The 27,908-nt window shown below is 41.9% G+C and overlaps 2 protein-coding genes across 2 annotated transcripts; one reads left to right on the top strand and one right to left on the bottom strand.

Moving 5' to 3' along the window:
- Nucleotides 1–92: 92 nt before the first annotated feature.
- LOC146969513 (protein O-GlcNAcase) lies at nucleotides 93–26,456 on the bottom strand. The gene is made up of 17 exons (XM_085806197.1): nucleotides 26,350–26,456; nucleotides 24,132–24,183; nucleotides 16,813–16,910; nucleotides 16,101–16,231; nucleotides 15,844–16,015; nucleotides 15,650–15,748; nucleotides 14,247–14,516; nucleotides 12,977–13,063; nucleotides 11,861–12,330; nucleotides 11,578–11,752; nucleotides 10,548–10,604; nucleotides 10,051–10,136; nucleotides 9,817–9,921; nucleotides 9,313–9,404; nucleotides 8,093–8,282; nucleotides 7,113–7,272; nucleotides 93–1,026 (listed from the first exon to the last, which is right to left on the bottom strand). The coding sequence occupies exons 1-17, from the start codon at nucleotides 26,390–26,392 to the stop codon at nucleotides 890–892; spliced, it is 2,424 nt and encodes an 807-aa protein (XP_085662323.1). The 5' UTR covers nucleotides 26,393–26,456; the 3' UTR covers nucleotides 93–889.
- Nucleotides 2,569–4,041, top strand: LOC146969514 (uncharacterized). The gene is made up of 2 exons (XM_085760468.1): nucleotides 2,569–3,248; nucleotides 3,480–4,041. The coding sequence occupies exons 1-2, from the start codon at nucleotides 2,569–2,571 to the stop codon at nucleotides 4,039–4,041; spliced, it is 1,242 nt and encodes a 413-aa protein (XP_085616594.1).
- Nucleotides 26,457–27,908: the final 1,452 nt, after the last annotated feature.

The following is a 27,908-nucleotide window of genomic DNA, read 5'->3' as shown; positions in this document are numbered from 1 at the left end:
TGATGATCCACTTCCTCCCGGGGTCCAAGCACCAACATCTATTCCTTCCATTCACAACATATTCCTCACATTCTTTCCTCCCTCTTCTGATGCTTCTCTTTTGTCTCTCCTGATGGATGAAATACAGTCGTTTTTTGTAGATTTTAGATGTACCCCCTCTCCAGACTGAACAGTAACTCTGAGGCTTGTAAGGATTTAGCGTCTTGCATAAGCAGAGCAGATCCTCGAAGCCACGTCCAGCTGTCGAAGCTGACGGTCGGCAGCTACGTCTAGGGATCGAGGATAGAGACAGTGAGACAGGGAGAGTAGAGTCATGGGCCAGAAAAACTAATTAAGAGAGATATTAAACTAAACACTCTGCAGATATGAGGAGAACTTCATGTCACTACAGCCCATTAAACATACAAGCAGTCATATGACCCATTCTTCATAAAAATATTGATTATAGCCACTTAAAGGATTCATATGATTGAATGTTGTGCTGTGACTTAGTGCTCTGCTCCCACATCAACTTGTTCTGTTACTGACTTCCTTCAAACTCCACTAAACCTTGTAAATCCTCAGCCAGGGGTAGAACCACGAAAGATTAACATGGTTCTGCTCAAGGTTTTGATTCAAGGCTTATTTCATATTTTGTAAATCCCTCAGAAATCTCTGGTTTCATCCCCATTACTGCCACACACACTCAATCCACGACTCTTCCTTCACAGGTTTTCTCTCCTGGTGGAGGAAACACGTCTTCTACCATCTTTCGGTGTATGTAAGTGCTTTTGTGTATCTACTGCATGGTGCAAGTGCTGTGACGTTTCTGGTGGTGTGTGTGACCATGTGTGTGTTTGCGTGTTTCAGTGTGTGTGTGTGTGTGTGTGAGTGTGTGAATGTTTCATGTTCAGAGCAGCCTCCCCAGCACCACTCCCTCTCTGCTCCTGGCTTCTCCTCTGAGGATCTCCAGGAAGCCCAGCTTTGTCAAGAACTCCAGCCTCTGACGGTCTGTCGGCTGCACTTCACAGAACACACCCTGAGAACCTGCACACACACACACACACACACACACACACAGACACGGGTAAGAAAAAGAAGTCATGAAAAATGTTTGTAGAAGCTCTCCCCCTCAAACTGCAGATAAAAATACACATCATATACTTGTAAGAGGTTCATATATATTTTACAACTTCTGAATCCATTGGTGTGGAAACATCTTGACACCTAACTCCTTCTCCCATTATGCAGTATGTTAAGTTTAATTGTGTAGGAGTCACGAGCACCTTGGTTAATTCCAGATAAACGGGGGTTAGGGAGAAAAGTCTCAGTAATTGACATATTTTAGCATTTTAAAAAAGAACAGAATAGTTACTTTTCCTGGTAATTAATTACTTTTATCAGTGGTGTAGTCTATGTGATACTCAGGTATACTCAGTATACCCACTGAAAATGCATAAATATTTCAGTGTACCCAGTACAACAAAACTATCTACCGGTACCTAAAGTATATAGTGGTTCTCAAACACTTTTCCTAGATTTTTTTGAGAAACTTTACCAGTTTCTTCTCAATTTTTCTTTTTTACAAGAAATTTTACCCCTTTTTGTATTATTTTTGCCCCTTTTTTTAGAGAGAAATGTTGTAGTTTTTTGCGAAATCTTACCACTTTTTTTGCTTTTTCTAGAATTCTTTTGAGAAATGTTACCAGTTTTTTAAAACCTTTTTACTTTTTTTTTTTTTAAATTTTACCCCTTTTTAAAAAAAATCTTAAACTTTTTTTTTTTTTAATCTTACCACTTTTTTCTAGAAATGTTTCAACTTTTTTTAAAGAAATTGTACCACTTTTTTCCAATAATTTCTCTATAATCTTTCAAAAATGTACGCCTAATTTAAACGTACATTGATTGTTTGTGTATTGCTGGTGTTTGCTTCAAAATTATGTCCAATGGGGGTCCGTGGTCTAATTTGTGTCAGTTTTGGGGTCCTTGATGTAAAAAAGTTTGAGAACCACCAGTGATACAAGTGTGAACAGTATACCCACTAAAAAAATATAGTAGTAACCCTGTTACTAACTCAGTTACTTTTTGGGGAAGGTAACTAGTAACTATAACTAATTACTTTTTAAAAGTAACGTGCCCAACAATGAACATGTCAACATAAGCTATGATGTCACAGTCTCTTCTCAGTGACAAAGCAAAAAATCGTGATGTCATGTAGAATTCAAAATAAGCTGTGATGTCACAGTCTCAGTCTTCTGTACGGACTTCAAAGGAAAAAAATGTGATGTCATATAAAATTCTCAAAACCTATAAATAGCCCCAGAACTTCTAAGGCTGTTATTTACAGGCTGGTATCCGTGTTATTTAGTCACACAGTGCAAGAGTAGCCTATTCGTCCATCACGTCAACATCACATCATAATTTGTTTTGTTACAAAAACGTAAAGTTATTCTGAAATCATAGAGAATTTTAAAACCTGTATATTTACCCAGAACTTTAAATTCTGGTATACACAGGCTGCTATCTGTGAATCTCAGAAACACTGAGCCAGAGTATTTTGGTCTTCAAACGTAAGACTACAACCACACCATGGCTGGAAGAAAATTCACTTGGGCAGAACTTGCAGAAGCTGCCGAGCAACGTCCTCCAAACCATGAGAGAGGACAAACTCAAGCCTGTCCCAACGAGAAGACAGTCTCCTGGAAGGAGATGGGTCAGAAGAAAGAACTGCACCTAGGGAACAGGGAACTGGAAGTGCAGTTGGAAGAAATGACTGAGAATGTCAAAGAAAAGGACATTCAGATCCAGGAACTCAAGAAGGCTAAAGATATGTATTTGGACATGTTCCAAAAATGCTCAGATGATCTACGGAGACTGATAGAGAAGGACACCAAGGAGGACACCAGTTTGAGGAAAGTGGAAGAGTTGGAGGAGGTGATACAAGTCCTGAAGAGAGAGAACAAGAAGCTGCACACAGAAAAGCTCATCCTGAAGGAAGTGTCTCAAAGACAGCAGGAAAAACACCAAGTCCTCCAGGATGAGAAGCTAACACTGCAGTCCACTAACCAAATCCTGAGGGAAGAAAAAAGACACTTACAGGCACAAAACCAGGTTCTGCAAAACCTCCAGACTGCCAACGACATGTTGCAGCTGGAGAGAGAAAAGCTCCTGGCAGAAAACAACCGGCTGGACACAGAGAACAGACACCTCCAAGAAAACAACACCATGTTTCAGGTAGAGATCAAAGAACTCAAACATGACAACAACAGGTTTCAGTCTCAAAATAAACACCTGCAAGAAGTGAACAATCTACTGCATGCAGATAAGAAAAATTTCCAAGACCATAACAACGTCCTTCAGGTGGAGAATAAACAACTGAAACAAGAAAACAACACGTTTCAGTTGGAGAAGAAAAACCTCCAGGAAATCAATAATATCCTGCATGCAGATAGGAAAGTTCTCCAAGACAACTACAACGTCCTTCAGGTGGAAAACAACAGGCTCGGAGTGGAGAAGAACAACCTCCAAGGAAAAAACAAGGTCTTTGAGGTGGAAACCAAAGAATTAAAACAGGACAACAACAGGCTCCAAGTGGAGAAGAACAACCTCCAAGGAAAAAACAAGGTCCTTGAGGTGGAGAAAAAACACCTACGAGCAGAGAAGAAGCTTCTGCAGAGTGAAAAGGGAAACCTGGAGGACCAGAACAACTCACTGCAGCTGGACAAACTGGCTCTCCACACAGAGAAGCAACTACTGGAGAAGATGCTGCTGAAGATGCAGAAGAAGAAGAGAAGCTTCTGGTTCTGGAAGAGGACCAACGAGGAGCTGGAAGGAGGAAAAGACAACGAGGATGAGGGTGATGAGAATCAGGTGGTGGAGGGGGAGGGGGCTGCAGCAGCTCCACCCACCTCCTCTCCCCACCCCACCATCTCCTCATCTCTCCTCCACCCCAACACCTCCTCTCTCCACCCCACCACCTCCTCCTCTCTCCTCCACCCCACTCTAGAAGCTCCATCCACCTCCTCTCTCCACCCCAGCCCACTTTCCTCTGGCTCGTCTTAATATCTCTCTCTGCAACCAATTCTCTCTCTCTCTCTCTCTCTCTCTCTCTCTCTCTCTCTCTCTCTCTCTCTCTCTCTCTCTCTCTCTCTCTCTCTCTCTCTCTCTCTCTCTCTCTCTCTCTCTCTCTCTCTCTCTCTCTCTCAAAACCCAACCCCCAAATAAAATACAAAAAAAACAACATTTCTGCATATATGATCCTCTTTGAATAATGACATACAGTATAACTGTTAAATTGTGCTTTAACTTACCGGTAAATCAGAACTTAAGTTTTATTTTTGAATTATGGATAATTATCTGTTTCACCCCTATCAACCCCATATTCATCTCTTCAGTTCAGCCGTAAACCGTTGAGCACCATGCAAGCAGCTGATATAGCAACAAGAGAGATTAGGCCTCATTTCATCAGACTCAGTTTAGTTTATTTCAGTCTTGACACGGCACCTCATTGTACAATATAAATTACAGCTCAACATAAACACAGCAGCTGGACAAAGTCCAAGAAAATATGACAGAACAAAAATTAGCAAATCAAAGTAAGCAATTAAGTAAGTAAATAAAGAAGGTGTAGGCTGAAGTATGGCTTACACCCAATTACAAATCAGATTATATTACACTATGCAATCTGCTGTTTCATTTTTCAACAAACAAACACCAGGCACCACAGTTCATAGTTATATCTTATATGAATTGATCATCCTACTTTAAAGTGTATTTAAATGTGGTTATAGTACTACATGTTTTTAGGTCATTTTCCAGATTATTCTATAAATTGACGGCTAACATTACCGTTGTACATCTTTGTTTTGTGTTGGTTCTGATTTTAGTCTATGTGAATATACATACCCCTCTGAAGTTGTAATGTCTTTGTCTTTTTTTAACATTTTCTTAATACAGTCAGGCAGAATGTTGTTGTTCATTTTGAACATAAGCTGTCCACCAGTTCTTTAAAGCAGAAGTAAGTGGTCCGGTGGTTTTGGCTAATGCTGCGTTCCAGGCAGGCTTTTGAAATCGTAAATTACAGCTTCAAGTCACAACTTACGACTTTGTAGCGTTCCAGGCAACCCACTCGTGTTTTTCCGACCTGTTTTACCTGTGAAAGTCACTATAACGGCCACTCGTAACTTCTGACCCGTGAACTCGTACCAGATCGAACTGGTACCACTTCACGGTCGGAAAAATATGAGTTTCCTTGAACGCACCATAACAGTCCTCGTCCCTACGTCACCACATTCACGGCATCCCTTGGCTGCACACACAGCCCTGCATGCCGTTCTCTCTCCTCATTGGATAAAAACTGTAGGATACGATAAATGTTTTCTCTTCGGCTCAGAGCAGAGCAGAGGGACTGAGAGACCCGTGTTTCAGACCAAACACTCTATAGAAGTGATTGCTGTCGGAAGATAGAACTATTTAAGACTTATATTAACACAAATATATCACTTACTTCTGCTTTAAATTTGAGTTCATATTAGGGCTGACCTCCAAAAGTCGACTATTCGACGATTCGATTCGGAGAGGTCTGATTCGACTATGAACCTCGTAGTCGAATCTAACCCCTACCACTCTGACTATATGGGGGTGCCCACGGCTGCTGAGCATAAATTGTTACATAGAATGTCTTTTTTCGTTATAAAAAGACTATTTTGATACAAAATCTGCCTACTTTCTGTTAATAAAGAGTTCAAAATTATGTGTGCGTTTAAACGGTAGTCTTAGCTTCTTACTACGTATTAATAAATCACCCACTGCAGTTGCACAATCAAATGAGCGGAGGTTTTTTTTTTTTTTCAAATGAGCGGAGGTGAGCAGTAGGACCGTCAAAGTCACTGCAGAACACTCACGGAGTGGCAAAAAGACGAGGGGCAGAGCCGCCAAAGTTTAAAATCAAGGAAGTCTGACAGTCTAACTTTGTCAGCATTTATCATGCATGACCTAACAGAACAGCAAAACATTGTGAGGATACATCTGACTTTGACCGAGTTACATTCAAGAACCTGCTTTCAATCACGGAAAATAAATTAACTCCAGCGGTGATTTTTTTTTTCGATGGATCAGCTGTGTTTACCGTTTCAAGTGTTAATAGTTCTGATGGTTAGACAGATGAATTAGTCTCTAACACATCCTAAAGTTTGACATGTCAGAGTTTTTCAGAAGAGGAACTTGTTTTTTTCCGACTTCCGAGTTGTCATGAACGCACCATCAGTGTCGGGAGTCACAGCTGTAATCTCGTCCCTCTGCAGCCTGTCTGTCTCTCTGCCGGTGCCGCGGTCACACTGTGTGTGTTACAGGATTGATTAACGTAATGTACGGATTGTCGAGTCCTTCTGACCTCCGTTTGTTTTGATACTACATGTTTTACCCGGTTTCTCTGTGTCCGCGACCACCGCTATCCTTCACCACGTTGAGGGATGAGGGATGACTCACAGTCCGAGCAAAAGGAGCGTTGTCCAGGGCAACGTAACATAAACGCATACCCTGGCTCACAATGGCTACTAAAAATCATCCAAAGTGTGGAAAATAAATAAAGGTATTTGTTTTACACCTACCATATTTTTGGGGTGTTTTAGCTCTTTTGTTTGAAACGGAAAAAGTCGCAAATTTGCTGCTATCTAAAAAAAAAAAAAAAAAAAAAAAAGGTTCGACGATCAGTCGACTATGGCAAAATCTGACGAATCAGATTCGACTATGAAAATCCTTAGTCGAAAACAGCCCTAGTTCATATGTATTTAAATAATTGATTTGTTGTTTGCTTATAGTCTGCTTTGTTTATGATTCATAGAGTAAGAGGATTGGTTTTGTGATTATTTTATATCAGTTATAAGTTGTATATGGTTTTATTAGAGATTGGTACAGAATATTTAGTGAGTTTATAGTAATTACATTATTTTTATTGAAGTGGTTTTTGATATTTTACTCTTTAATAAGTTTATACGTGGCTTCCAGCAGAGATTGTGATCAATAACAACTCCAAGGAACTTGTTTTCAAAAATAATGTCATTTTCACAGAACTTCATTACTGATGTTTAAATGAAATTAAAAAAAAACATACATGCATATTATAATGACTTTACCGTTTGCCTTGAGTGCAGTGAGGAGGGCGGTGAGCAGGGTGCGGCTGACGCTGACGTCCACCAGCTCCGGCAGAGCGTCCAGTCGCAGTTGAGAGGGGAAGTGATAGAGCAGGGAGTCTGGGTACTCACCCTGGTCCTCCTCCATCAGCTGGATCAAGTCCTACAGACACAGGGATACTGTCACAGTGTGTTGCCAGCAAGTAGTTCAACCATAGCTGTGGAAACTGGTATTTCTATGTTGTTGTAGTTTCCACCTGCTGCCACTAGATGTTACTAATGAGCCATATGTGACTGATAAAAACTCATTAGACCATGGGACCTTCAAGTTGTCTGCAACCTAACATCAATAATGATGCACAAACTTTCTCCAAATTAGATCTGGGCATGCATTATGTTCCTATAGTAACATTAATCATCATCAGCTTTTATTTTGTAGAAACAGAGCTCGGTGATTGGCCTAATGACAGTCGTTCAAAGTGGGAATGTCAGTGTGCACCGTGACGCACAGAGTGGGCCGATAATTCCTGCACAGATGTCAGGGAGTGAGTGTGTCTGTTGCTCACCACCGGCTCTGTTTATCTGAGATCACTGAACTGTTTGTCAGGATGAGCAACGTCAACACTGTAACCAAGTGTGTTACTGTGTTTCCTCCTGTTTTCAACAAAGAAACTCTGATGTAATGTCCTGTAAGCTGAGCCAAAAGTCACTGCAAAACGGAAAATAACTATATAGTCCTGGTCGGCTAAACTCCCATGCATTTATATTTCTGCTTCCAGTGTGTGTGTATCATTTACTTTGTTTACCTGTGTGTGCCTCCTATTTCCCAGTGGGATATTAGTCCGTCACAGAAGGATCCAGATGGCGTGACTGCAGGCACTGATACATCTAAACACTTGTGTGCATTATTTGACGTGTGTGTGTGTGTGTTGTCAGGAGTCAGTGTTGGCGTGTAAAGTGGTTTGAATGTTCCTCATGTTCACCTGTGTGTTGGGGTGTGTGTTGCCTCCCTTGGGTGGGTATTTGTCCCTCATGGCGGGCATCCAGCTGGCCTGGCACCGCTTGGCAAAGGAGCGGACGTCCGAGATGCCCAGCACACAGCCACACACACCCAGCTCATCCTCCAGGATGAAGGTGTACTCTGGACACAGGGCCAGACACGGGCCCAGACATCTACAGGAACCAAAAGACATTATTAGTCTAAAAAATAGATATGAAAATGAATATTGTTTTTGATTTAAAATATATATATAAAAAGAAAAATAAGATATATTTCCAACATGTGTAAGCACTGAACAGTTAATTACTACTAAATAAAAACAAGACCACACAAATTAACCATTCATGATCTCCATAATCAGAGAAGGAAAAAATAATAAAATAAAAGAGTATATATAAAAATCAAACAAACAATACTGCTAATTTTTCTTTTTTTTTCTTTCCTTCCTTTCTTTCTACTAATTAACTAATATTAATACAATACATTAAAGTTAAAGGAGAATTCTGGTCATTTTTTGACCCCTAAATCGTTGTCCTGATGGTCAGCCAGTGTTGGGGGGAGCAAAAAACGTGACTAAAATTAATGCAGGCAAACCAGAGTTACACCATGGCTACCCAGCGCTAAGGATAGCAACAACGCTAACCTATTGGGGCAATTCTCAACCACAACAAACACTCAAAAAACAATCAAATATCTATGGTACATGACTCGAATCCTTATGACACACCACTGAACTCATAAACTGTACAGTATAAACCGGTATAAACAGTATAAACTTTGTGTTTTTAGGGGTCAAAAATGACCGGAATTCTCCTTTAAACATGTTCAAAAAGGAGTAGGAAGAAGTAAAAAAAAACATTAATTCCTACCCCCACTCTCTATTTCATTATAATCATGTATAATACCAATTATTATTTCATTTGAATATCTGTATGAAACCAATGGTCATAATAATGAAAATAAAATAACAGTAAAAATAACAACACAACATCAATATCAGTATATACGAATGATAATAATAATAACCCAACATTAACAACACATCAGTATATATAATACTAATTGGCTAATTGAACTGAAATAAAATAACAACCAAAATAAGAGCAACAACGATAGATAATAAATAATTCAGAGCAGCAGCCCCTTCCTCTCAGTATTTTGTAAATATGAAATCTCAAACTTCTTCCTCTCTCAAACATATACCTGTCTCCTACGATATCAGGGTGAGCCATACTGGACTCTTGGCCACCCTGAGTCCTGAGGTGAAGTTGGCGAACCATCCGATACAACTCCACCTACACACACACACACATTCACGCGCAATGAAAAAAAATCCATATGTTAGGACTCATGTTTCCCTCGCGCCTGTGAGGAAATGTTGAACTGAAATCTACAGGTGACTTAACAATCAGGAGCCTTTCACATTCTGTTTAATTTTGCAGCATTTCTCCATATAAGGATCCTGCTGTGGCACTGATTGAAAATTCCATCAATTTTAAATGACTTTCCTTCACTAAGTCAGAGTATCTGTGTGACCTAGAAATGCTCTTCCTCCCTGGTTTGCTCCTGGGCTGAGGTAAATAATGTAGCCTACTGTAAACATACACAAATATCACCCAACGTTTCTATTCTTGAAAACACCTTTGACCTCTGTGAATTATCCTGCAGTTCTGTGTGAAATGAGAATATGTGAGTGTAACTGCCCACCTTGTCCTTGCCGTGATAGGGCCTGATGTTATAGAGGCGAGAGGTAGGGAAGAGTGGAGGAGGATGACTGAAGAGCTCACTGCTGCTGCCTATGGGGAGAAGCATCTGTACACCAAACACACAACCAAACACACACACACAGCACAGTAATAGAAATATTTAACCATCATGTCAAATAAAAACAAGAAATTCAAAATAATGAACCAAATCCATGGAAAAATGACAGGCCCCTACCTGCACCTCTCCAGACACGCCCCCTTTGAACACCCATGGCTCTGACTCCACTCCCAGTAGGTCGGCTCCTGTGGTTTTGCCACACCCTGCCACAGACAAGCACTAAATGTCAATGTGGGGACATCCTGTGGTTCTGCAGTCAAATGTCAGTAAACTTCTATCAACACAGGTAGAAAATGACCCCAGTCTCTTTAAACTGCTTTAAATATTCATGGTGGCATCAAAGTTCATTGTTTTCACACCAACACAAGTCTTCACCACACGCTAGCTGAAGTTGTCTTCTTCTGTTTTTATGTCACTAACATTAATATTTGAAGCATGACTGGTGGTTAAGTCCTCACTGCACCATTAATTACTGAGCTCCACCGAGACAATGACTGAATGTTGGGTGGCAATTTGCCAGAACAGATTTGCTTTGTGCTGCGGGGGCTGCTTGTAACACCTTATTTCAGGCGTGGATAGAGAGACAATCAATTTAAAGGTCATTGTCTACTCACAGTGGAAGCAGTTCCTCCAGGAGCCCAGGGTGGAGCTGTCACTCAACACTCGTCCGTCTGAGCGGGGTGAGGGAACATAGAGAGTAATTAAAACCAAACAGCATTCACAACATTTTCAGCTATCCCAAGAACTCTCACTTCTAATACACAGATTTCTTGTTTGTGTTCATGTAGTGTAGTATAACAAAGGAAAAGAAAAAGGTCCTGTGGACCGAAACGTTGTCTCTGACAGTGTGCGGGAGACCCTTTTTTCCTTTGTTGACTCCAATCCCATGCTCCAACGCACCTGTCCTTTAAAGATTTTTTTAGGTGTGCATCGGCCTCTATACCTTGCCAGTATAGTATAACAAATAATACTATACAGTAATATACTTTAAGACAGTTTCCAAAGCATGGTTTTTGATATGATACTGTAGTATACAAAAACTGCCTTATATCACTCAGGGTAACACTTTATAATAAGTACACAATATTAAGCATTAGTTAAGCTTTAAATACTGAATTCGTCATTTATAACACATGAATACTCATTAGCAGGGCCGTTGCTAGGAATTCTGGGCCCCCTGAAAGAATACTAAAGTGGGCCCCTGCCCACTGACTTTTCCCTTACTTTCTTAGACTACGTATGTATTATCATTTTTTATTTATTTTGTTTTGATGCTAATGCAGCATTACTATGAGTATTAGTCAGGGTCTTAAGCAGAATAATTCAGGCATACAAAGATTAGACTACTGGGGTTCTTTGTGGGCCCTACTGGGCGCTGGGCCCCTAGAATTATCTTCACCTTTCTCCCCTATACAACGGCCCTGCTCATTAGTATGTACTTTATAAACACAGTTAAAAATGTTTTACTCATCAATGATAAGTACTAACTGTATTTATAAACTACATACAAATGATAATGAATGCGTTATAAATGAAGAATTCTGTATTTATTAATGCTTACTGTAATAGTGTGTACTTATTATAAAGTGTTACCATCACTCAGTATTCCAGTGTTTTTCCTGCTTCATCTCTCTGTGTCCTTACCCAGCCAGCAGATGAAGGCCTTGGCCACCAGAGCAGTGTTCCTCAGGTCCCACACATAAGGGTACAGGTCATAGAGCACAGCCCTGTTGGCTCCACCCACCACGCTGCAGTGGAGCTGGGCTATGTCCTCACACAGAGACAGCAGCCTGGAGGCCCGGCCACGCCACTCATCAACCTGAGGACACACACATGCATGTACGGTACAGGTTGAGGTTATACTTAGCATATGTGGAATAGAAACTGTCAAAATTCAACCTTCATCAAGATGAAATCCACCACCAACCTTCTGCGGAGCTGTCTTCTTGGTGTTAGCACTGACCAGGTGGCAGTTTGATTTAAGCCAGGTCAGGTCTTGCAGCAGTTTCTGGGCAGACGGGCCGTGTTCATGGGGAAGATAGTGAAGACCCACCAGCAGCCGCACCTGGGACTCTGTTAACAGGCCCTTCCCGCTACAGGTCCCCCGACCCGGGGTCTTCTGTCCACCTGAAGGTGCTCCGGGTTTGGATCCTGGAGGTTGGTGATTGGGTTGACTAGGCTGGTTCGACCTCCTCTTCTCCCCTCCGTCTCGCCCCTCCCTTTCCTCCTTGCCCTTTGTAGGCGATGACGGAGGTGAACTGGAGTTGAGGGGGAAGACGGGAAGTTTGGCCACAGCGGCGCTCCCTCTGAATGTAGAGGAGCAGTCAGATCTGTCAGGAGTTTTGCAGCGAGACGCTGGAGCAGAGGAACGCTGCTCGGCTCTTGAGCTCTGCCGACCTAAAGCAGTTAAAAAAACATCAACAAAACAAAATACATTTTTCCTCAGTTTGCTGTTAATACTCAAATAACAGTTACAGACCCAATACTTATACTTTTTTTGTTTTATTTCAAGTATTTTAGTAACCATAAGAGGATATATTTGTAGTTTTAAGAACAAAAAAACATCTTAATTTAGTTACATCTCCTCTCTCAGGCTTCTTTCTGGAGCACCAGTAACAACAGGTCAGTGAACCAATCAGAAGAGAGGAGGCTCTTTTGTTTATTTTCTAACTGGTTAACTGTTGTGAGTGATCAAAAAGAAAATAGAGCAGATTTCAGGGAAGCATTTAGAGAAATCAAATCCTGTAAGGTTGGATTGTAAGTCCAGGTGGGCGGGGCTTGGGGCATGGCTGGGGGCAGTAACTGTTTTGTTGTGACATCACTAAGTTACAGTCCTGACAGCCGCTTTTAAGGCTCAGTTACTGAATACAGGCTGTGTGCATTTCTCTGTGGACTGAGACTTTGATACTTTCACAGTAATAATATATAATCAAAGAACTGCTTTATAATCAAAGAACACATGGAAATTTCACTTTATACAAAGTGGGACCTTTAAGGTATACATAATTTCATACACAGATAAAAGCACAGCACAATGTTTCACCTGCTTGCAGTGGTTGGTTGAGTTCCTCCATCCAGTCCTGTAGCGCAGCAGACAGTGCTCTATCAGGACAGTACTCGCACTCCTCATCTAGAGCATACACAGCATTGTGTTATTGTATATGACGACACATTTGTACGTGTATTCATACAGAACACAACACAGAAAACCACTCTCGAATTCCTGCACACAGATCCACCCACTCACACACCACATGATTTATCTGCAATATCTATGCATGACTAGAGAGGAAGATAAAAAAAACTCTCTATGAACACAACTTATCCTGTGTTTTATGGTCTGTTAATGTTGCTGTCAGTGGATAAACTGAACTGAACTATAATTCTCCCTGGTCCAGAAAGTATGTTGTTTTGTTTTTATATTATTTTCATTAAATCAGAACCACACCAGAAATCAGAAAGTTAGATCCCTACCACACAAATAGACTGCATCCAGTAATTATTTCACATACTACCAACCCCCCATCACTCTCCCGCTCATGTAATCATTAAAATTCCTTTTCCATTTCCATCCACATCGCAGTCCTCAGCCAGCCCCTTCATCTCCTCTCTCCCCCTTCCTTACACTCAGTTTCTCCTCCGGCCCTCCGCCTTGTTTCTCCTCCACAGAGGGACCTTCCTCCCTTCTCATTTCTTCCTTCATCACACCACACAATTATTCCTCCACCACCACCGCCCCTACCCCCTCGCTCCCTCCACTTAGTCTTCAGAAAAACATCACATGCAACAGTGGTTTCTCTCCTACATTCGTCTATCCAATTCCCTGGTTCCTCTTCCTTTCTCTGGATGTTCTCATGTGTTTTACCATCAGGGTAAGTTAAATACAATACTGTAAATATGAAGCAACTGAGAAATGAAGGACCACAGCTCCAGCATTAAAGAGGTCTAACAGGTCTAGTTTTCATTCTGACACCCACCAACTTTACTGTGGGAGTAGATGAAAATAATGAAACTCAGGCACATATTTATTTGCTGGAAACTTCAGCTGAAAGATGATTGGCTGGCTTTGTCCAGGACAACAGATGGAGCTTTTAATTCCTAGAAGTTAATTCTGTTGTTAAGTAACATCAGACAAAATTTCTGTCTGGTAGTTACAGTTGTGTTTGTTGCCAGGCAACTCTGGCTTATTAAATATTTCTGTGAAAGCAATGCCACTAACTGTACGTGCTTGGGGCCTGGCAGAGCCAATATTCATTTATTAACTCGGGACATCTCCTGTCTCATCAGTGCTACCTCCATCTGCCTCCCCTCACCTTTCCTCTCCTCCTTTCCAGTTCTGTACCAGCTTCCCAGTGTATGCAGTGGGATGTAGTTGGCTTCAAACTCGCAGTTAGGGTTGAGCAACAGGCCCCTCAGGTGGCTCCTCAGCTGAGGTTCTCGACCTTTGAAAGGCCCCAGGAAGAGGCGTCTGGTATCATAGTCGTTTGCGTGCAGGTTGTCCCAGATGAGTGGCGGACGCTGGAGGACAGACTCCACCTCAGCCAGGCAGTCTACTGACAGTTTCCTAGAGATGACCTTACTGCCTGTGGGAAGAGGGAAAAGCTTTGGGAAACAGGTAAATCTGAGACAGAGGACCAGACACTGACATTAAAGGAGACATATTATGGAAATATCACTTTCTGAAGGCTCTTTAACAGATTTTGCGTGTTTGTTTTGCCTTCCAGCCCCCAAAATGTGAGAATTGACAAAAACAATCTGTAATGTGCAGGCTCCCTAGGTTGAAATCCATGTGGTTTTACGAGCTGTTCATTCAGTTGTCTTCCAGTGATGTAACTAGGATTCGGATTTAGAAGGTAGAAGGTGCGGGGCAAGCAGTGGTTGATTTGCATTTAAAGGGACAGGCACTGAAACCAGCCGTTCTTAACAGGGCTGTTTTGAGAGGATGAAAAGAACTGTGATGTTTGATCCTTGAGGTATTTTGACCAAATCATGTCACAGACATGTCTTTAAGACACCTGGGAACTATTTTAATTTGTGGAAAAGGGAAATACTATGTCTCCTTTAAGAAGTTGATCCCTCTCTATTCTCAAATCACCTGCCACTCAATCAGTGTATGTGCATTTGTAGGAATAACCAAAAGACCTCACTGACCAAAACACAAACAACCCCTTACAATCCAAAGCTGCTCTAATTATGAAGATCCTCACTGACACCTGATAACCACCAGTATACGTAGGTATAGGGATTTCTCTGCACTACAGTCAAGTTCAAAACACAGCAATTGTTTATTAATGTCAGACGGCTTTGGTGAATGTGTTATGTGGAGTCCTGATATAATAATACACAGGTAAATTGTAGAAATATGGTATTATAATAAAGATTTTATGAATTGTGGTACAGATAATGCCTAGAAAAAAAACAAGTGATACATTTGAGAAATAAAGTGAAATAGTGTAGGCAATAATGTGTGTAAATGTATGTGTGTTTCCACTTTACTTCCATATGCATGTGGGTGGATATGCACCTACACCATTTTTTGTCCTGTGGAGGCGGTTGTGTGTGGATTTGTTCCTGTACTTATTTGCATTTGTGCATGCTGAGCTCTGTTGTGTGTATGTGTATGTGTATGTGTGTGTGTATGTGTGTGTGTGTGTGTACTGTACTCAAAGACCAAGGTTCGTGTCTGCAGAATCACAGATGTGTATTTGTTCCTCACCTGTCCAGATGACTGTTATGTTGGGCAGCAGGTCCTCTCCAACAGTCTGCAGGTAGGGAGACTTAGATATGCTGGGAGAACACAGAGACCCACAGTATTCTGCAACGACAGAGAAAGAGTTTTGTTCGTTCATCAATATCAATTTAAAAAACCTATGAAATCTTATGCATCACTTGCTTCAGCTCTGTTCCTACCTGTTGGGCAAAAGAGGAAGACGGGTGGTTCCCCTAAGAACCGATAGATCTCATTTGTTACGTTGACCTGAGCATGGGCGAATGAGGAGAAGGCCTCGCTGTCGGCCTGACACATGGAGTGATCTATGTCATCAAACAGAATGGCAAATGCCTGGCAACCCAGGTCTGATACCTACACAGAGAAAGAGGTCTTTTATGAGACAAAAACAATGACATCAAGTAGTATTTACTGTATCCTTGTATTGTGTGCTCTCTACCTGTCTCAGTTTGCGTTTGAGCAGTGTCAGATCACAGGCAGAAGAGAAGACGATGTCCTGACCAGGAGAGAGGGCGTAAACAAACCTCAAGCCTCTGGACTGGGCCTCCGCTATGAGAGTACGCAACTGAGCTGAGAGGAGGGAAAAACAACTGTCATCAGAGTGAGAGCCAATGAGATGGATTGGCCAACATAAAGGAGAAATAAAAAATTATTATGATTTTTAACTAATAGAAAAGGACAGATATATTTCACAATGCCATGCAGAAAGGGCAGCTCAAGTCATTCAATACAATGCATACGTAAAAGAAAATCAAACATCACTTACACACGTCTTGAGTGCTATATATTTAATTGTTCCCTCTAATCTCAGTGTTATGCATCTCTGAGGGATTTCAGTCTGGCTCGAATGTCTCCTGACTTACGCCATCAAGTCTTCCAGGGTACAATAAAAACCATATAATGGACAACATAAAAGTGTCTTTATGATGGTAATAAAAAATTAATTCAACAGAAATATGGAAAAAGCAATTTCATATTTGGGACAAGGAGTGGAAGACAGAAGTCCAGCCTGCTGCCAGGTTTTAGCACATGGACTGAAATGAGTCTCCAATCATAAAAACAACAACAGCTGATGGAGGAAAATGACTTTGCATATAGTTAGATGACGGTAGAAATACGTGATGGATAGATGGATGAATGAGTGTTCTTACCCTCCTCTTCAGGAGAGTACACCTCCCTCCACAACAGTCTGTGTTTCAGGTCGTCTTTGGGGCCGTACAGGTACGTGTTCAACCCCCAACGCTGCATCCTGGTGGACAAAGACAAGGATGTCAGGAGGAAACAAATCACTGTTTTTAGGTCATTTCACTGCTGACTGTGAAACAGAAACCAGGCAGAAAAATAAAGAACTTTCACCTCCACATAATTGAAGATTATTTTTTTTTTACCACTACAATAGTGGTTAAGTGCTGTAATCAAAGGCAACTGGACTTCTTTTGCCCCTTGAAGACGTGTCGCCTCTCATCAGAAAGACTTCTTCAGTTCTGAAAAACTCTTTCCATCTTTCTGATGAGGCATTTAATGACTATGATGACCTGGATGACTGACAACTTTCACACACATTCTACTACTGTACTTTTTGAGCAACTTGGCTACCTAGCACCATCTATCTTAGCTTGCCACTTACAATAATTTCTCCAAGCAAGCCTTTTTTCAATCATTAGATTCATTAGATTTTATCTCTTTAGAATCCACTATATGATTTTACACTGCATCTCTCACTTTGGTACTCTTCCATTTGAAATCTGCTTTAAATTATTAGTATCCTGTAACCAAAAATGCATTTATTCGTGCATTTACTGTCTATATTATTATCACATTGTCAGATTCAAGGAGCTGAGGGTGAGAATGAATGAACAGAAAAACAACAAGCAGCAAGAAAATAGATCCACTGTATCGATCGTGGGGCTCCATGTCTGCCTCAGTTACAGGAAATGACCTCCTGAATTATAAATAGAGCATAGTACTAGGACTGAAACAAAATCTACATCAGCTTGCATTGACACACATGCACACACACAAATAAAAACACGAATCTTGCTCTCTCACTCTCTCTCTGGATAAGGGCCAGCTCTTGTCTCTCTTGTCATTTGTGGGTGGACTGTGTTCTCTCTCTTTTCTCTCTCTCTCTCTCTCTGCTTCATTTCCTGGACAGATGGTACGTAAGTCGCCTCCACAAAGCTGCAGCCTACCTCCCTCAAACACACAAACTGCGCACACACACACTTGCGTACTGTAGCCCCACTCTGCCAAACTTATGCAACAATCAGTGTATGAAATTTGCCTGCACCCCACACTTGAGTCTAAAAAAGCAAAGCTATAAATAACCCTGGAGCCCACACACTGGGCTGCTGCCACACCGACAAAGTTTTGGAACTCAAACCCGTCGTCATCATCGTCGTATCTTCATAAAGCGGTGATGGGCTGGTTGACAAAGTCTGTACAGACGTCATGCATCATAAGGCACACACCACCTGGCTTGCTGTACTGTACTTCCACACTGAATGTCTTTTATAATAATAGAAGCAGAAATATTTCCATATTATGGTCTGGTCTGTATTTTTAAGAAGAGTGGAAAGCAGAGAGCAGAGGGAACAGCTTCTCTGGGGATGCAGACATCTGCTCCTATTGGATACAAAACTGTGTCACAGCTCCCACAGGGATTTATGTCATTCCACTCATATGTAAGATCACGGTGTCATCGAGAATTAATTGGTTCCCTACTAACTACAGTTCATGCACATGACTCAATATGATAGCACATGAGAGGGGGGCTCTGTACACCTCATTAGTGCATAAATTCATATTTGACAAGACCGGTGTTCCATTAATAGTGTGTTCACTTCACGCTTTGTTCTCCATGAATGGACTGCAGATGATTTGAGTGGTGCCTTGACTGAAATTGTCTTTTAGTATTCTACTGTGGTTTTCTTCGTGTTGGAAATCCCTGTGAGCTTATTCATGCTGCAGGAGCTTGTCTGTCTTTGTGAGGAAACTGTTAGAAAAAAGAAAAGAAAACTATTGTGGCAGACTCAGCAAGGAGCTGCCTTTGTTTGGTTTGTATGGAAGAGCCTTGGCTCCTGACCCTGTTTCCTTTATATTAGATTACTCCATCTTCAAGCAGTGAGACTGTATAGAAGACCATTTGATTATCTTGAATGTTGACTGTGTCTGCTTTAAATTGCCCATATATTTTATGCTGCTTAGATCTCATCTGCAAAGGAGAGGGCTCGGCACTAAATTGGTATTAGCATCCTCTGTGGCCAACAGTGACTGAGCAGCTCCCCGGTGTGACGGTCTCAGCATGGAAAAAAACAATGTAGCTGCTAAATAAAGAGCTCGGAGCTCAGCAAAACTTGCGTCAACAAAGGTTACACAGAGGACACAAAAAGTCTCTATTCGCATTCATAAATACTGATTTTACACAACGAAATGAAGCGGAAATTTGTTTAATAAATGTTATTATAGTGTTTTAGTGACCCATGGTCACTTAACTCTATTGAAGAAAATTCAACCCACAGCTGCATACATTTAGCTCAGTGACATTAAACAGATACTGGATGTCAAAAAGTCTGAACATTGAAAATCTGTAACAGACGATTGAAGTCTATGGAAATGGCTCTGAGAGACAGCAGTGTGATAATGTCTGATGGCTGACATGCTCACAGTGACCATGCTCTTTTCAGCAGGGCCTAGTTCACTGTGGTATAATGCCAACATTGCCATTATTTAGCACTAAACACTGAGCACAGCTGAGGTACATGGGAGTGTTGTTAGTTTTGATGGTGATCTTTTCATAAAATGAAGTATTGTGCAAATTTTTGTCCAATGATGGTGCTAATAGTACAGCGGTTAAGCCCTCAAATCAAGGGGAATTGTGCACTTTTTGAAAGAAACATGAAACTTCTACCATAGTTAGTTTATACCATGAGGTTTATTTTAAGATCGGGAGGGAAGTCAGATTTGACCTCTGAGGCCCGGGAGAGGTCAAATCCAAGATGGCCGCCAATAATATTCAAAAATGCCTATCGCTGGAACCAAACACAGTAGAAAAACACTTAAGGTGTCATTTCCCACTAATTTTTGGGTGCCCATTCTGTTGGTGATACCTTTGAGACCAATAGAATTCAAGAAAATGCATTTAGATCAATGTGGAGGTCAAATAATGCAGACATAGGGAGGTGAACGGTGCAAAAAGGTAGTTTATTTCCAAAATAATAGCCTAACAGTGATGATGATGTTAATAATGATGATAATAGTGCCAATAATAATAATCATTATCATAATAAGTTCTTTTTTTTAACTGATTTATTATTAACTCATTGGCTGCCAGCCATTTTCAGAGCAGAGAGCTGCATACTGCCAGCCGTTTTAGAGCATTTTTTACAGATCTTTCAAGACCCACAGAATATTGTGTTCATGTAAACATGTAAACACCAAAACTACCAAGAGAAAGAATAGACTCTCTTCTTTCATTAGGAAAAAAAAGTTTGTTTCTACCTTTTTCCATTCTTTAGTAAACGGCAGTAGAACATTGGCTGGTTTCGCCAAAAACACCTGTTTTTGACCAAAACACCTGTTTTTGACCAGAACACTGAGAAAACAAGCTTTTTGTGGAAAGAAACATGTCAAGCAGAACAGTGACTTTGAAGTTAATATACAACAGAAACAACATGTCTATAGACATCAATGGCAGCCAATGAGTTAAAGAGACACTGTCTCTCGGCTCTGTTCGTGGCACTAGTACACCACATCCACTTGTTACTCTCTCCCTGGCTCTCAGGCTCCGGTCCACTTGGTGCTCCTCCTCCTCTATCCTTGCCTGACTGAGGGCTGCCACCGTGCCCCTAGTCCACCGGTGAGGGATGAGGGGGACTGCCAACTGGGGGCCCACGCCCTCAGACCGACAAAAGCTTGGATCATGGGCTGACTTTCAAGAGATCGCAGCGAGGGAGCTGCTCTGCTACGTACAAAACCCTGACCCAGAATCAGGTTGTCTGCAAGTGATTTAGCACCAGGTTCTCCACAAACATGCGGTGCGAGATAGGAGAGGGGCGACCACCATCCGGCCACGCGCCAACCCTGTCACCAACGGCTCTACTCGCTGTAATCAAAACCCGGTTGTCAGGGGGTTTCGCTAGATAGTAGGTAGGGACAGTGGGAATCTCGTTCATCCATTCATGTGTGTCACTAATTAGATGACGAGGCATTTGGCTACTGGGTCATACGGCTTTCCGTGTTTACCTGCACGTCAGGCGCCATTGTGAGTACTACGACATGATACAGCCCATACGGACCCATTTCTGCATCAGCAGCTGGTCCGCCACCTTCTATAATCATTACGAGCCCAAACTGCCCCCAGCTGACCGCCAGCCGGTGGGATGCAGCCAGGCGGGGTTCCCGTTATAGAGGGCCAGCCAGCGTCGTGTAGAGGTCCCCTCAGGGCACCAGCCACCCTTGCGGCCGTCCCTCATCCCTTTGAGGACCAGCTCGGCTCCTGGAGAGGGCCGTAGTCCTCAATCCTGGAACGGCCATACCTAAAACGTGACGTCAGCCAACTGCCTTCCACTGATTGGGCAGAGCGTTGTCACTGGAAGAGTCGTGAGCGCGATGTCCGACATGAGAATTCATCTGTACCGAGACCGTTGTTATTCCTTCACCCGAGTTAAATGATGCTGTGTGGAAAACCACGCTGTGGTCCGTAATCGAGGAACAGACAAGTGAGTTTGGAGCTGACGAGAAGATCGAAAATAGAGAGAGAAACAGTGTGGCCTTGCGATCCCCCCACCCCTGCTGAGGAGGAACTAGAGAACTCAGCTGTAATGGAAAAGCACCTTTACTGAGCCGTGCCGTGACTGTGTAGTGGAAAAGTGCCAATAGTTACTCCGTTTACCTGCACTTCATTAAATTTCTTCACTTTGACATTCAAAGTAGAGTTCTCAACGGGCCTGAAAATTACAACCCGACCTGACCTGGCCCGTGGGTTTTAAGCCCAGACCCGACAGAGCTCGATACACCAGCATTAGTTGTCTGGCCAAACCCAGCCCAGCCCAACAAAAAAAAAGAAAACTAAACTAAAAAAGTGACATGCTTTCTTTGCAGCGAGAGCAGATGGTGCCAGTGACGCAGCAGCACCTTATCAGTGGGTGAAACTGATTCAATTTCGGCCACAAAAACATTGTGGTTTTTTGGAGATACACACAGCATCTCGTGCCAAACCAACCCGACCCATCGGCCTTACTCGGGTTTGGGTTGAAATTGAGAACTCTAATTCAGAGTACTGGGCGAAAGCACATTGTGTCAACTCCCCTCCATGGGCATTGCAATGCTTCCACACAGCGTCGGACACCACCCCTCTCTCCGCGGAAAGAGGAGGGCGACAGTATTATTAAATTGCAGATTTGCACCTTTACATAAATGCATTTTCTTGAATGTGTTCTGGTCAAAAACTGGTGTTTTTGGCGAAACCAGCCAATGTTCTACTGCCGTTTACTAAAGAATGGAAAAAGGTAGATACAAACTTTTTTTTCCTAATGAAAGAAGAGAGTCTACTCTTACTCTTGGTAGTTTTGGTGTTTACATGTTTACATGAACACAATATTCTGTGGGTCTTGAAAGGGTCTGTAAAAAATGCTCTAAAACGGCTGGCAGTATGCAGCTCTCTGCTCTGAAAATGGCTGGCAGCCAATGAGTTATTAATAAATCAGTTAAAAAAAGAACTTATTATGATAATGATTATTATTATTGGCACTATTATCATCATTATTAACATCATCATCACTGTTAGGCTATTATTTTGGAAATAAACTACCTTTTTGCACTGTTCACCTCCCTATGTCTGCATAATTTGACCTCCACATTGATCTAAATGCATTTTTTTGAATCTATTGGTCTCAAAGGTATCACCAACAGAATGGGCACCCAAAAATTAGTGGGAAATGACACCTTAAGTGTTTTTCTACTGTGTTTGGTTCCAGCGATAGGCATTTTTGAATATTATTGGCGGCCATCTTGGATTTGACCTCTCCCGGGCCTCAGAGGTCAAATCTGACTTCCCTCCCGATCTTAAAATAAACCTCATGGCATAAACTAACTATGGTAGAAGTTTCATGTTTCTTTCAAAAAGTGCACAATTTTCATGCTTAGCCGCTGTACTATAATGAAAATTTGGGGGCTCATCAAACTTACTGCAGTTCATCCTGAGTTGAACATGCCAGTGCCAAGTGACACAGCAATCTACATAAAGGGATAGTTCAACATTTTGGCAAATTTGCCCATTGCCATAATCCCTACAGTCATAGCAGTAGGTTCATTACTTTTAATTGTCAGTGCAAGCTACTGTATTTTTCGAACGGCGGATCAGAGCCGTGAGCTGCTCAGAGCTACACTACGGAGGCTCATGGGATTTCTTGGTTTTCCTCATCAAACTCATCAAATACACAATCCAACAACTCCAAAACGCTCTGGTGGACAAGTTGTGACCTGCACATTCACCACGCTATGATGCAAAACCATGGAAAACAGCTGATGTGCGTTGCCTTCAGGGACACTTTTTCAGCAAGCAGTCTCTGCATTTCCCTCTAAAACAACTCTGTCTTGTAACGTTGTGTTATTATCTCATAGCGTGGTGAATGTGCAGGTCACAACTTGTCCACCAGAGCGTTTTGGAGTTGTTGGATTGTGTATTTGTTGAGTTTGATGAGGGAAACCAAGAAATCCCATTAGCCTCCGTAGCGTAGCTCAGAGCAGCTCACCGCTCGGCTCGGCCGTTCTAAACATAGCTTGCACCGACAAATAAAGGTAACGAACCTACTGCTATGACTATAGGGATTATGGCAATGGGCCAATTTGCCAAAATGTTGAACTATCCCTTTAATAGTTAACATAAATGACTCAAGAGAAAAAATGTACAAACCTACAGACTCACAAGAGTTCATCCTCTGGGCACCATTGATATCTGTAAAAAATGTCTTCATCTACACTTTCAGTTTCAGTTTCTCAGATACCGTCTGGACCAGAGTTATGGACTGATGGACCCAGAGTACAATTATACAGCAGTGATGGTAGCAATGGACCAAATGGCCCGTGTCTTGTATTTGATCCTCTCTCTCTATCCCTCCACCACAACACAATATACATGATTTGTCTCCTCCCTCTACCCCTTCTGTCATCCATGGCTGAGCCTCAGGACTGAGGATGAGCCTGCCCTTTGCTGTGGTGTCATTCTGCCTCAGTGGTTTCTCTCTGGTCTGCCTGACACTGAAATAAATGCATGCAACTGGGTTTAAGCCCAGAGGCGTCAGGTCAGAGGCTCCTGAGTTCACGCCATTCATGTAAAAACGACAACATCGTAGCTAATGAAACATATGCACACCTGCGATCACACAGCGAACATAGAGAGTAACATGCAAGGTCGTTACACCGGGTTAATTACAGTTGATGAGCTTTAAAAGAGCAGAGACAGACTCACCATTGGAAGAGGACTTTCCTCTGATCCATAGACCAAGGCCTCCCATAGAATCCTGGAGAGAAAAAAATTGAAATGTAATGATACATGTCATATTACTAATACAGTGGATGATGATATTAATCCTCCACATATATGACAACCAACACCTAATTAAAACCTCTTACAGTCCTTATTAGTTATGCAAAGTCATGCGAGGCTCTCCCTATAATTTATCTGTTTACTATCTTACCCTGTTATTGTTTGTAGAAATTATCTTATACATATTAATACATCACATTGATTTAATGGAAAGCATGTGTGTGTGAGCACTGAAACTGAGAGTTTTCAGTACTCTTCATGTTCAGTCAAACAAAAATGCTGCACACGTGTGTAACTCCAATCAGCCTCCATTGTTACCATTAAGCATTCAGCATGACACTGGTAACATGGATGTCCTGTACACGTATCAAGTCAAATATAGTTCACTGTGCTGTTTTTAGTTCATCTGCAGCTCTGCAGCATTTATTCACAAACCAGACACTTATCAGCTTCTGGGCACTGTTTGCTGACATTACAGCTACAGCACTCTATGGGGATAAAGCGATGAAAGCTCCTCCAGAGCTTACGTGGTCACATCACTTCTGTACTTGGCAGCGGCATAATTCATCCCCAGCCACATCCTTTTAGAAACAGGAGCATCTCAAGTGTCCCTCTCCCTCCTTTGTGTTGTGCTGTGTGTGTGTGTGTACAGTAAGTGGGTCATAGTGACAAGTATATCAGATCCACAAGCAATCCAGTCTGGTTTCTCCTGCACGCCCGTGGGGAGTGTGTGTTTTGCAGTGCGTGTGTATGACATGTCTACCTGTGTGCATGTCAAGTGCTCCCCGCTAGACCAGACTCAATTACTAACACTGCTGGATGCCACCACATGGGACTGAAAAACACACATGGTCTGAGAGGGTCCACCAAGAATTTATAATAAAGGTGGGGAGGGAGAGAGAGATGGAGAGAGAAGGCGAGAGAGGAGAGGAGAGAAAGAAGGAGAGGGAGAGGGAGAGGGAGAAACAATAAACACATCCCAAAGGCTGTGAAACCAGATTAGCTGAGATTCATAGAGCTGGAGACTAGAGACAGAGGACAAACACAGAAGTGCTGAAGCAGCTAACTCATCCAATTTCAATAATCAATCAAACACTTTAATAATCAATCAAACAAATGTTAGTAGTAAATGACTTGATTGTGTCAAATCACCATTTCACCTGTCCTAACTAGAACATAAATGTATTAAACACATAGATTATTATTATTGTTGAGCTGTTCCTTCAGATTTCATCAGACCAAAAACACTGTATATTTTTTTCTGGGTACTCCATATGTATCAGGGTTACACATGACATAATGGTGTACTGTATTGCAATATCTCACCTTGGAATAATCCCTTTATCACACACTGATACGTAGTGAGAGGGTATGTTCAGGCAGATGTCTGTCACTAACACCTTCCTTCTGTAAACATCACCATCAGTTCTGTATCCTTCCTCACCATTTCTGGAGTAATTACTGGTTACCTTCTTCTCTATCATCATTTTCCACATCATCATCATCGTCATCACATTCAACAAGATCACAGACAGAGTGTCAATACTCTTCTTTACTGCGGTTTCTTCATTTTTTCATCATCTTTATGAGAACAGCTTTCTTCCTCAGCTCCATCTCATCATTTTTTTCATGTCATACCAAGAAAACATCATCATCATCTCCAGACACAATCATCATCTTCATCATTATAATCTTCACTTTAACCATTATTTCTATCATCACAGCTCCAGTATCACTGTTTTCATCATCATCATCACCATTGGAATCACTGTCATCATCGTCTTCATTACCACCAGCCATTAAGCAGAGTATTTCCTTTCCTAAGGCTGCAGCTTTTGAACCAGACAGTAGGCTACTGAATGCTTTCCACAGCCTGCTCTTTGATCTCCACTTCAAGCCTGACTGATCACCCCCACATCTTCTCATAAAGACCTTTACATCCAACCGATGTCAGTGTACATTACCACTCCCACGCCCCCTTACTCAAGGGTAGCTACATCGTTGTTTTGCAAATGTAGGTCAAACAGTGGCCGCTTCAAAAGCATCTCCCCGAGGTAAGAAAAAAAAAATCACATGATCTGACAGAGGGTTAGTTATGAAGTCGGCCTTCACCTTTCTCATTTTACTCTTCTCATCTTACCTTCCACCACCCCACAAAGAAACGGTCTCTTCTCCTCCTCCATCCTGTCTTCAGCCTCGCTGCTCCCCTCGGCTTCCAGTCGGCCCCAGACGAGCGAGGGAAGACGAGATGCTCTCCCCGTCTGTCAGCCTAGTTACCGGGAATATTCTTCATGCTGCTCCTCGGTCTGCCTCCACCTCCTCTTCTCCCTCTCCTCCCCTCTCCTCTACAACGCTGGAGCACTCGTGCTGCGTTCACGTGCTCAGCGGAAACTCCCACTCACGAGCAACAAAGGTGTTTATGCAGGTAGGCGACTGTATAATCGCGAGAAAATCATGAGAAAAAACAACAATGTACCTGCATGGAGACATAGGCTACCTGTTCTGCTACATACAGGTGAACTTCAGGTTCATTGTTAAATATATAAAGTCTATTTTAAATTTTTCATTTGGGTAATAAGAAGCTATTAGCATTTAATGGTTAAGGGTATCAAAATTCCAAGTGTTTTTCAATTAACGGTGAGAGATGTAAGTAGAACTCAATGTAAAACAATAGCCTTCGCCTATATTATTATCAACAACAGGCATAAATTAAAAAACAAATTTTTACAAAATGAACTGTTAAGATGTATGACTACAACAGAAATCCTTTCTATAGGCCTAACACAATACAAAACAATGTAGACTAACTTAATTATGATTATTTGGACAAGGGAAAGCAAAGTCCATGCACGGATAGGAAAGTGCTAGCCATAGACTGTAAAAAAATATATTGATATAGTCTGGCTTGTCAGGCTAGGAAAGTGCTTTATAATGCATTTAAACATCAAAAAGTGTAATTTCTACTTCTCCTTCTCTTCACTTCTTCTACTACTTTCACTTAGGTAAGCCACAGTCGCACCCTGGTGCTACAGGGGTGCTACCATAGGTGTGCTACGGTTTAGTGTTGCATCTGTTACCTCGCCGGTGACAGTTTGAGTGCCGCCTCTGCTGATGAAAATGGCCGACCTTACCTTACGTCGCATTATGGCCAGCAGGGGACAGAAGAAGTTGGTAAACAGTCACACCACAAGTTGTAAAGGTAACCGGCCACGTCATTGACACGGCTCCACAGTTCACCATGCTTTCACAGTTACGCCTGTCTCCTCTCCTGTCTCCTGATAAATAGCATAATAGTTTCAGTGTTCACGTTAAGCTGTAGGCTAGTCCTCATCCACTCCTTAGCTAACCGTGAGCTAACCGCATCTAGCTTTTTAGTGTTTTGTCAGCGGTTAATTGGTGTGGAGTGGGTTATGGTTACATTTTTTTCTACCATAATATTGTAGTTATCGAACAGGCTTTTAGCGTTAGGCAAATATAGGGTAGATAAAGCATAAACAGAGAAACACTGCACAGTGCAGATAGCTGTAACGTTAGACAGGTTTTCTTTGTGACCATTCGCACAATAAAATTGGGTTCAGGATAATAAGTTTTCAAGTGAAATCGTTGTAAATCTTTCTCCACAGTAAAACATACAATTATTACACACAGCATTGTGTCACTTTAGCCTGTGTTTAAGACAATGCTACTTCTTTACACTGT

This window comes from Trachurus japonicus, chromosome 18 (assembly GCF_045865225.1).
Source record: "Trachurus japonicus isolate A0001 chromosome 18, Traja_1.0".
In the NCBI taxonomy this organism is placed as follows: Eukaryota; Metazoa; Chordata; class Actinopteri; order Carangiformes; family Carangidae; genus Trachurus; species Trachurus japonicus.
This window is presented reverse-complemented; position numbering and strand designations above follow the sequence as displayed.

Bases quoted from the DNA above. Each gene is read 5' to 3' on its own strand.
- LOC146969513 (XM_085806197.1), bottom strand. From the start codon at position 26,392: ATGGAGGAGGAGAAGAGACCGTTTCTTTGTGGGGTGGTGGAAG. The intron at 15,749-15,843 runs GTAGGAACAGAG...CTGTCGTTGCAG, and splicing joins CTTCCTCTTTTGCCCAACAG to AATACTGTGGGTCTCTGTGT. The intron at 10,605-11,577 runs GTAAGGACACAG...CACCCCGCTCAG, and splicing joins GGCCTTCATCTGCTGGCTGG to ACGGACGAGTGTTGAGTGAC.
- LOC146969514 (XM_085760468.1), top strand. From the start codon at position 2,569: ATGGCTGGAAGAAAATTCACTTGGGCAGAACTTGCAGAAGCTGCCGAG. The intron at 3,249-3,479 runs GTTTCAGTCTCA...GGAAAACAACAG, and splicing joins CTCAAACATGACAACAACAG to GCTCGGAGTGGAGAAGAACA.